The sequence below is a fragment of the Podarcis pityusensis genome, assembly GCF_964106645.2.
Source record: "Podarcis pityusensis genome assembly, chromosome: 8".
In the NCBI taxonomy this organism is placed as follows: Eukaryota; Metazoa; Chordata; class Lepidosauria; order Squamata; family Lacertidae; genus Podarcis; species Podarcis pityusensis.
In genome coordinates, this window is record NC_138033.1 from 33224754 (window position 1) to 33234796 (window position 10043).

Below are 10043 nucleotides of genomic sequence, written 5' to 3' on the forward strand. Positions count from 1 at the left end.
AAGGGTCTGGAGACTTCTGTTTCAGTGTATCTCAAGAAGTGTGCATGCACACGAAAGCTCATACCAATAACTTAGTTGGTCTCTAAGGTGCTACTGTAAGGAAATTTTTTTTTGTTTCGACTACGGCAGACCAACACAGCTACCTACCTGTAACCACGACAGTTAACATCAACCAGGGGTGTGCAAGAGAAAGTGTGCATGCACTCACTTCACTTTTCCAAGGGATTTGTGCAAAAGTTGGGTCCAGTAGAATTAATCTGAGCCTTGAGAGCACATCGTGCGGGAAACGGGTGTCCAACTGCCTCCTTCAGTTCTAAGTACTTTTCAAGGGAGAACGTGGTAAGGAACCTCATCATCTCATGATCAAGGGGGCAGTAAGCCAGGAGTTCAGGGGCTCTATGTGGGCTGGGAGACATCATTGTGGCAGTGCAAGTCAGACTGGCAAACTGTGTCTTAAAATAATTTTTTCTCAATTCTTGTTCATACTATAACCACATTTGCTATAAAATTGATTCTGACCCAGATTTGGGATTGAAAATGTCTTGATGGTCCTGCTAGATGGTCTACACCAGTGGAGGGTGCGTGCGAGTATATTGGCTCTCCTATAGCTTTTCAGCTTTTAATACTAATATGTTTTGAAGGGAGGGAACTGGCACTACACTTTAGTGACTTATCTGGCTGATAGCAATCCTAGGGGACTGCTGCTCTGCCCCAAGGCTCCTCTTGGCTGTGTCACCCTCCTGTGCCTTCCCCATTCATTTGCTCAGGGGCCCTTTCATTTCTTGGATGGATTTTTAAATGTCACTGTAAACTGCCTTGGGAACTAAGGCTGAGAGATGGGGCACAAATACATAATTGCAAGGCTTGATTTAAATATGAGGCAGTGTGGGGAGACAGACTGTTTAATAATGCATCTCTGTCTTCAAGCAAACTTATACATTAGCATTCACCATATACTGTCAGTACAAAACATTTATTTAGTGTCAACAGTGCATAACACCCCTCTCAGTTCCAGACTAAGGTTGCCATATTTTGAAGAACAAAAAAGAGGACACATTTGCTAACTTCTACTTTTAATTACCTCATGGTATGTCACTTTCAAATGCACTTTGTTCTTCTTTCTGATGTTGTCTCGCCCAAGCATATTTCTCTGTAGATCTTATCTTATTCAACAACTGCTTATTGCTTAAGAGATAAGCATGAAATTCCTTGCAAGTAAAGTGCTTATAATTATATTGTACTAGCAATATACTCCGCAGCGATTCCAAGGATAAGTGGCCTCTTTCTTTGCTCCACCAACTCTGCATCAAAGAGAAAATGTGTTCCATATTTGCATTATCATGTGATGCAACAGCAAAAAAAAACTGTGCAATCTTCAAAAGTTCTGAGTGGCACATGTTTTGGGAAGTCTCAAAGTACTTGGTCCACTTCTGGTGTGCCTGAAGATTAATGAACCTATCATCACCTTTGTATTGATCCACAAACTTCTTGAGGTTGCAGAATTGATCAAAGCATTTCACATCATCTATGGACACATCCCTGTCCAGGAGAAATTTTATGGAAAGTTCTACCTTATCCCACTCAAGTGACTCACTAAGAGACATCCACATGAAGCATGAAAACTCTTTCATGCACTCCATCCATTTTCCCAGATATTCTATGCAGCTGTCATATAAGCTATTTACTTCTGCATAGAATTTGTTACACTCTGCACCAAGACCCTCCTTACGCTTTTCTTCTAGAAGGCTCTTAACTTTGAGGGACATAAAGTTGTTGCTTTTATGTTCATTGAGCACATTCTGAACGCAAAGCAGAACTTTCAGAACCTCTACAACTGAATTATTTTCCCTTTCGAGTTCTAAAATATATGAGTGAAACATACTCATGAGAGACTGCAAGTGCAATAAATAAACCTCACTAAACGCGTGTTCAAAAAACCTTTTTAACACTGTTGGTGGATTATTCTGCGAGAGAAAAAATGCCTTGACAGCTGGAAACACGCGAATGAGTCTATTGATGCCTGGAAATAATGACAACCACCTTGTCTTGCTATGAGATAGCAGCTTTTTGTATTCAGTATCTACAAATTCACAGTACTCCTTTAACTGCTCCGTTCGGACTGTATAGATATGAAAGTACTGGTATATCTTGAAAATGATGCTCTCAACATCAATGTCCAAAGTTTCTGCTGCCTGATGAACACAATTATTCAAAATGTGTCCTGGACATCCCACACCAATTAAAGTTTTGTTATCTAGCTCATTGTTCAACTTTGCGAACACATTTCTTCCTTCTGAATCCCATCGTATCCCTCCAAACATTGTGTTGCAGTTGTCACCTATGAATGCTATGCATTTCTTTAGCAGTCCTTTACTTTCAAGAGTTTCCTTCACGTATGACAAGATTGTATCTGCAGTCTCATTGGGTTGGCTTCGCATTTCAATTATTTTGGACTGCAAACCACCACTTTTCCAGTCAAAATACTGAATAACTATTGGAAACACCTTTACTGAACCATGGTTACTCCCATCAGTAGAAACTCCACAATAACATACGTCATTTTCTTCAATGCTTTTCAAAACATTTTCCAAACAATCGGGTGCCAAGACAGAATTTACAATTGCTTCTGTCTTGGTTTTTGCACTTGAAAACTTCCTTGTGATATTGGAATCTGGGAATGTCGTCTTCAGTAGGCCTGATGTGCACGCCATCACGTTATAACTGTTGTGGTGCTTAACAGTGTGAAAAGCAAAAGTTCCTTCAGCTGCGGTTACTTCATCTTCTAATTTGCTGCACGGTTTTATGAAAAAGTCTGTTAATTGTGCTGAGGAAGCTTCGCCTCGAATTGCTTTTTTGTGTTTTTCGGACTCCACGTGTGATTGCAGGTCACGTCCTCCTTTATTTGCCACAGAGACAAATGTACCCGGTTTACATATCATGCATTCACCTTCAAAATCATCTCTACCTCTTCTAAAACAGGTATACTTCTTCTGTAGCCCAACAGAAAATTTACATTTTCTTTTCGGCATTTTGTTGTGTAGAAGCACTAAATCTCAGTTTTGCCTGAAATGTTTGAACCAGAAAGCAAAAACAGCTCTTGAAAGTAGTATGCAGAACTTAAGAAGTTTATACAATTATCCTTTCCATGTGGGAAAATATTAGTCCAAGGTGTTATCCTGAATTTAAGGGGAATTTCAAAAGTTCATGAGGTGGGTTCTGCAGACTTCAGAAGTGTTTGAAGTGGAAAAGTGACTGAGCTGGTTTTAATCTCAATTCGCTTTTTAGTCAACGTTTTCCCTTTCAACCGAAGCAGACTCTGCAGGTCAACATCCAGCTACCTTTTGTCCCCCACAAGTGAGGCAACAGGTTGCAAAACATCCAGGCCTCATGTTCAGAATCCAGATCACCTAGAAGGCCAGGCTGGGAAGAAGAGACAAGACACATTGCAATCAGTGTTCCTTTCTCCAGACGTGAACACCATGTACTTGTGAACAAGGAAGCCTTAAAATAATAACATGCAACGAAATCCACACCGATTGCGCTGGAAGCATACGCTAAAATCGGCAGCAAAAAGGGGAGGTGAGAATGTCTTACTGCAGGGTGAAACGGCGATACTATCATGGGAGGCAGGCGCGAAGGAAACCGGAGGAATTAAAACTGTCAACAAGCACGCTCCTTGGCCCAACTAGCCGAAGAGAAGGCAGTCCTCGGTGAAAGGAGGAGTTGCAGTTGCAACCCCAAGGCATAAGAGTTACTTGGGAAAAGTCCCCGTTACGCACCGTGTGGCTTACTTCCGAGTAAACACGCAACAGGACGGCGCTGCAAACCACCAGAGGTGGCGAGCTCGGATCCGGGACCCGAGGAAAGAGAGAGGGGGCGGAGGAGGAAAAGCGCCCGTGGATCTCAGCGCCTAACCTGCAGGAGTGTGCGCGCGTTTCCTGCCCTCCATCTCCCCTCCATAGCTGTCAACCTTCCCTTTTTTGCGGGAAATTCCCTTATTCCAGCGCTGTTTCCCGCTGCTATCCCGGATTGTTAGATATCCCGTAGACTGTCCCCGGGACAGGTGAGGCTGCTGATCCCTTATTTTCGAATCTGAAAGTTGACAGCTATGCTCCCCTCCCATTTCATAGCCAGGTAAAGTCGGGTACGACTCCCCACCCCCCGCCCCAGGTTCCCTATCTACACTCTCCCTCCCTCGCAATCCGCCTCCAACTGCCGCCCCTCGACCAAGCTGGACCCCAACGGAACTTCAGTCCCATAATTTTTTTCCCTTGGAAGAAGAAAGGAGACGGGGGAAGGACGGAGGGGCCCCGCCCCCCACACGCAAGCACTGTTTCCTTCGCCTCCTCTTCCCTCAGGCCGGTCGGCGGTGCGGAGGGAGAAGGAGGAAGCGTTGTCGCCGCCGCGACTCTCACCTGCCAGCCAAGTTCCAGCAAAGCACAGCAGCTCCAGTCGGGATCCCGGATTTTGAACGCTCCTCTTTGCCGCCGTTTCTCCCCCGCCGCGCCCACAAGGCCGCCTCGCTCTAGTCTGCCAGCCAGTTCCAAAATGGCGCGGCACAGAGGCGCATGCGCGATGCCTTGCGAACAAGCCTCGCGAGAGTTCGCCAACAGCGGCCGCGAGCAGCAGAAGAGACTTGTCTGCGGGCAGTGGGCGGGGGGCAGGTGGGCTGGAGGAGGGGCCGCGCGCGCGCCAGACGTTACAATTACTTTGAAAGCAAATAACGGAAATTTTTTAGTTTCCCCATTCGCCTCCGTCATCCAGCCCGGAGAACGAAGAGGGCGCCTGGACAGCGCCACTTCGCGGCCGCTCTGAGGAACTTCAGGAAAAAGGAAGAAGAAAAGAGACCGCCCTTGTCGCGCTTCGCTGATGTCATCGAGAGACGCGGTTGCCAGGGCAGCCAACGCCGAGGAAGATGATGGAGGAGAGCGAGGAAGAGCAGCAGGAGCTAGTGCTGAGGAGGAGGAGGAAGGTGCTGGGGACGCTGCAGGTGCCGGAACCAGGATAGTGGGTGGCACCGGTTGGCATGGTGGACCTGCCACTCAAGGCAGACCTAGGGGTGCTCGTCCTCATGGTTTGGCTTCCTATCGTGGCCTCATCCCCCTGGAGACCCTGAAAAGGAGCAGCAGCCCTGGGCGGGGGGGGGAGGCTTGATGTGGGTGCAAAGCAGGCGAGAGGAGCTTCTGCATGCAAGACTGGGAGCTTCTGCATGCAAAGCAGATACTCTTCCTTCCCAACATGGCCTGCTTTGCGTAAATACACATTTCACCCACCCCACCCCTTTCCTCAGTGATTCCCTTGCAGCAAATAAACTGCTCTGCTTAAAGCATTTTGTGCTGCTGCTGCTGCTGCTGCTGTTTTTAAATGGAAATGGTGGCTTCTGTTAAAGAATGCCCATAGGGAAAAGTTCTCAAAAGTGGTGGTGGTAGCATGTAATATATAAATACGCACACATACGTATGCCTTTTGCTCCTATTTCTTTCCTTTCCTGCCTCCAGCATCTGTTCTCTTGGGATTGGGGTCAGGAGCGCAGTATACTAGGACTGCCAACTTCCTAACTGGCCTTTCTCCTGCATCTTCTACAGCAGCCTGGCAAAGGTGGAGATAGAAAAACCATCACTATATAATTCCTGCTTGTTGGGCTGCTTTTTAAAGCCACAAGACCAGGAAGTGGGGGCAACTCATGGCAACCCTAGAAGGCTGGCCTGTGTAGACTTGTCTTATTAAACCAGGCTTGAGCTAATGGCCTTTTAATTCCTTCCTAATTTGTGACTGTTATTTTTTTATGATTCATTTACTTCCTAGGCTCATGTCAGGGGTTACCTGGTCAGGAAGAGATTTCAAAGCTTAAAGGGGGAATATGATAGCATCGTCAAGGAGATTGAAGGGGATCTGGATTGGCTGAAGTGGGACAATCATTACATGCCTGTGCCGGTGTTTCTTCCAAAGGTATGGTTACTGGTTCTTTCTACTCTTGGTAGAAGCTGGCAGTGCTTATAATTTCGCTGGCTTTTAATTGCACGAGGAGGAAAGAGAAGAGGGAAATGAAAACTGGCGGCAGTAAAAGTGAGGGTGATACTTAATGTTGCAGCCATGCATTGAAAATGGTGCTCTTCTTCCTCTGTCTTAAATATAGTCTGTCCAGAAGCCAATAAAAGCCAAGGAATTAAGTGTCCAAGAGCCAGGGGCCAACAAGAACAAGTTGCATGAAAAGGAGACAGCGTTTTGTCGTCAAGAAGAGCTACTCTCCAAAAAAAACCTTTATTGCAAGATGCAATCACCAGCTGAAGTGGTGGCAGAAACTGAGGCTGAGGAGCATCTTGTGGGCAGGCCCCCTGGGAATGCTTGCAGCCTGCCAGGAGAGAGTGAGGAAGGCATGTACCACAGTAGCGTGTCGTCCGAATGGAGCAGCATGATCCTCAACATGGAGTCTCCAAGGCTGAGCCAAGGTAAGGCATGTGGAACAATTTGAGACTCCAAGCTCCCACCCACTGTTTTCCTTTGCTTTGCTTTGCAGTACAGTTGCTGTTTTTCTCTGTTCTTCAGCATCATCACCCAACATAGTGCTTTTTGCTTATGCTGAAAAGGCAAGTCCCTGCCCCAATAAACTTACCTGGTAGTGGGGGGCAGGGAATAGGAGCCAACTGGAGGGGAGAGACAAGGGGGGGGCAGACTAAGAGTGGTTTCTTGACCTTTTGTGCACCTCTTGTTGTGCAGAGCTTCATTTCCAAAGAGTACCAGAGATGCCCCAAGCTGTGCCTGACCTCCAGCGCTACCGAAAGCACCTGGCCATGGAGCTGCTGTGGCTGCAACAAGCGATTGCCAGCCGTAAGAACGTAAGAGCTGGTCCTCAAGGAGCCATGGGGTGTCTTCTGTGCATGGGAAAGAGATGCTAGGAGAGCCAGTGCTGTGGTGCGGAGCTGTGACTTCTTGTTCACACCTTTGTAATATGCCTACAGCACCCTCCCACCATTGAGAAAAGAGCTGGTGGGTCTGGGATGATCCCTCAGCTTTTGTTTCTTTTAATCTCAGTGGGTGGGTAAAAGGTAAAGGTAAAGGGACCCCTGACAAGTCCAGTCATGAACGACTCGGGTTTCGGCGCTCATCTCGCTTTACAGGCGAGGGAGCTGGCGTTTGTCCGCTTCCGCAGACAGTTCAGCACCAAATAGCTAAAACTGTCAAAGGCACTATCCATTGGAGTCTAATGGGGGTACTGGTGCTTATTACAATTTAATATTCATTTCAGAACCAATGGTGCCCTAGGTGCTGTACAAAGGACAAGACTTCATCTGCAACTCATTTCCTTATTTCTTCCTTTCCTCTCTCTTTTCTCCCTCCCTCCCTTCTTCGTAGTATTTGATCCTGAAACAGAAGTTGGGGAGCCCAGATTGACTGCCGACTTGGAGGTCTCCAGCCTATGTTCCCAGTCAAACAGAAACAGATGTAACTGCTCTTACCAGCCATCAGGGGGAAGAAAGCATTGGGGGAGCAGCTCCCACCATGACTGCAGGGAAAAGCTTGTAGTTCCCTGGAGCTGGCTACTCCACATGCCCCCAGCTTTGATGTTTGTGAAAGCAACAGTGAAGATTCTCTTCCGATTTATCTGTTGTGAGTGAGGCTCAGAGCCCATTTCTACAGACTGATAGCTGGTCTACCTTGGATGAAATCTGAACTTTACATGAGCTATTAGCACCCTTTATGGTCTTTGTATTGGCTTGTTCTGCAGTCTGTTGGTTGTTGACCTTGGCTGCATGTGGATGATTTGACAGAAGGAGGTAAGTCCCAAATTGGAGACGGAGCTTTGTGGCTTCATAGAGTTCAGCTCCCATAACTGTACTTCAGAGCTTACAAATATCACTGTGAAGTGACAGACATGGCTCTTAACCTTTGTAGAACAGGCTGCATTCAAGCCACACAGTGTTTAGATGTGCATCAGCACACCCACAACCACCTCTCCATCCTCCATGGACAATTTCTAAAAAGAGTTAAATGCACACCTGTGACAGAGGGTGTAGTGCAGAGACTTTTAAGGGAAGATGGATGAAGAAAAGCTGATACTGTGGAGAACACACAAGAGGATAACAAGTGGGTGGCATCATCATGTAGGTGTTCCATAAAAAATGAGGGAACAATGTGTTAGCTCTCTGCTAAATGTGCAAAACAAGGGCTGTTGGACTCTAGGGGAACTGCAAGTGTCTAGCGTAGACAACTGCTGGATGTCTCTATTCCATTACTTATTTTGTTGTCCTTTTTCTCATGTTGCACTAGGCCAAACCATGGCTTACTGAGACCAAAGAGGAATCCAAGTCCACTTTCGTCTCCCTGCTACTTGCCTTACTCTTGCTTTTGATGAGATGCTCTTTAGAAGGTGCCCCATGCAAACAGGACCTCTCTGCAGCTAGAAACTTGGATTTTCAAAGGGATAAAATGGCTATCAAGAGCACTGGTCAGGCACCCAATATCCTGGTCCCAGGCTTCTTTGGGGAGAGGAGAGATACGGTCATGACTACTTGAAACTAAACAAACACATGCACAAGCCTGGCTAAGAACCAGTTTCCTTCAGAACCTCCAGGCTCCCAGTTTGGCAGAGCTCCAGGCAGTCCGTTCTGGCCAGAAAGAAGAGACTCTGAAGTTTTGGCTTCCTGTTTCCTTCAAGGGGTTGAAGGGAGTTTCCGAACCTGTATTTTTTTTTGGCAGTTTGTATATCCTGGTTCCCTCCTAAAGAATAGATGTTGCTTGATAAGTGGTATGTTCTATGGCACGTGCCTTTGTTTGTCCTGCTTGTAAACCTAAAGGGACTCAAGGAGGCAGGTGACTAGAGAGAGAATGTTTAACACTGTTTGGGGTCTCATCACCCACACTTGTAGGGATCAAGACATTTGCCCCCTTTTAAGGGAACGGGAAGAAATTCACTTAGCCAGGACCTTTCAATTCTTAGCTCTGGCACAACCAGAACCTCTTAGATCAGGCTTCTTCAACCTCGGCCCTCCACATGTTTTTGGCCTACAACTCCCATGATCCCTAGCTAGCAGGACCAGTGGTCAGGGATGATGGGAATTGTAGTCTCCTAACATCTGGAGGGCTGAGGTTGAGGAAGCCTATCTTAGACTCTTGCCGACATAAATTTTATTTGTGGGGCCCTCCTTTCTATTCCCCCACCCAAACTGAATTGGGTAGGTCAGGTTTTAATTTCAACAGTGCCAGCTAAATGATGTTTGTTTTGGTGGGGTGGTCATAAGCCTCACTCATTAACTTCCCCCTTACACCAGATAATATGAGGAAAATGATATTAAGCCTCACTTAAGAGGCTGGCATAATAACCTTCCCATGCACAGACATAAAGAAGTGGCACACAAGCCTTGAAAAAATGTGGGGCAGGATAAAACCCAGAAGGATTTCAGGGTGGCTGGAGACACTGGCCTTGGAGATGCTGTGTGTGTGTGTGAAATCCCAACATAGTTGATGATGTGGATATAAAAAACAGATGTCACATTCCTAACCTTCAACAGATGGGAACAGGGAAGACCCTGGGCTGGCACAGGCTCTCTTTGGGGCATCTGGACCCAGAAGCCTTGCCTTCTTTTCCCACTCCCTAGATGCAGGATGGCTTCCTTCCCCCAACACCCCTTCTCATCCCCTCATCCACTGCATTCCAGGCAACATCCTGCCCAGCCCCCCCCCCCCCGCCTGCCTGCAGGAAAACATCTGGCTCCAATTAGAGCAGCAGCAGGAGGAGAGGACGGGCTATTTTTATCAAGCCAAACTAGGGAGGAGTGGGATAAAGAGCTAAAGGAGCAGGGAGGAAGGGGTGTGTGCCTTGAGCCCTTTTTGTCCCAGGACCAATGACCCCAAATGTCCTACCAGGGGCCAGATGCTGTCAGGGGTGGGGTTTGTTTTCTTGGATGGAAGAATTGGTTGTTTTCCCTAATTGCAAAATAAACTCTTTAAGCATCTGATTTTCAGCTGTGCTTGTCCCTGCTCCGCACTGCCCATTCCCAGCCCAGACAGATTTACTCTGCTCTCACTCTCCACCCCTCCCACAT

At 47.0% G+C, this 10043-nt stretch overlaps 1 protein-coding gene and 1 long non-coding RNA gene across 2 annotated transcripts; one reads left to right on the forward strand and one right to left on the reverse strand.

The window, feature by feature from the left end:
* Positions 1-850: 850 nt before the first annotated feature.
* LOC308482524 lies at positions 851-4631 on the reverse strand. The gene is made up of 2 exons (XR_013989310.1): positions 4416-4631; positions 851-3420 (listed from the first exon to the last, which is right to left on the reverse strand). It is a non-coding gene; the product is annotated as an uncharacterized lncRNA (long non-coding RNA).
* Positions 4632-4696: 65 nt separating this feature from the next.
* Positions 4697-9956, forward strand: LOC308482897 (IQ domain-containing protein C-like). Its single transcript, XM_081016390.1, has 5 exons — positions 4697-4990; positions 5806-5949; positions 6137-6449; positions 6718-6836; positions 7354-9956. Exons 1-5 carry the CDS (start codon positions 4916-4918, stop codon positions 7390-7392), a joined length of 690 nt encoding a protein of 229 aa, XP_080872516.1. The 5' UTR covers positions 4697-4915; the 3' UTR covers positions 7393-9956.
* The last annotated feature ends 87 nt before the right edge of the window (positions 9957-10043 follow it).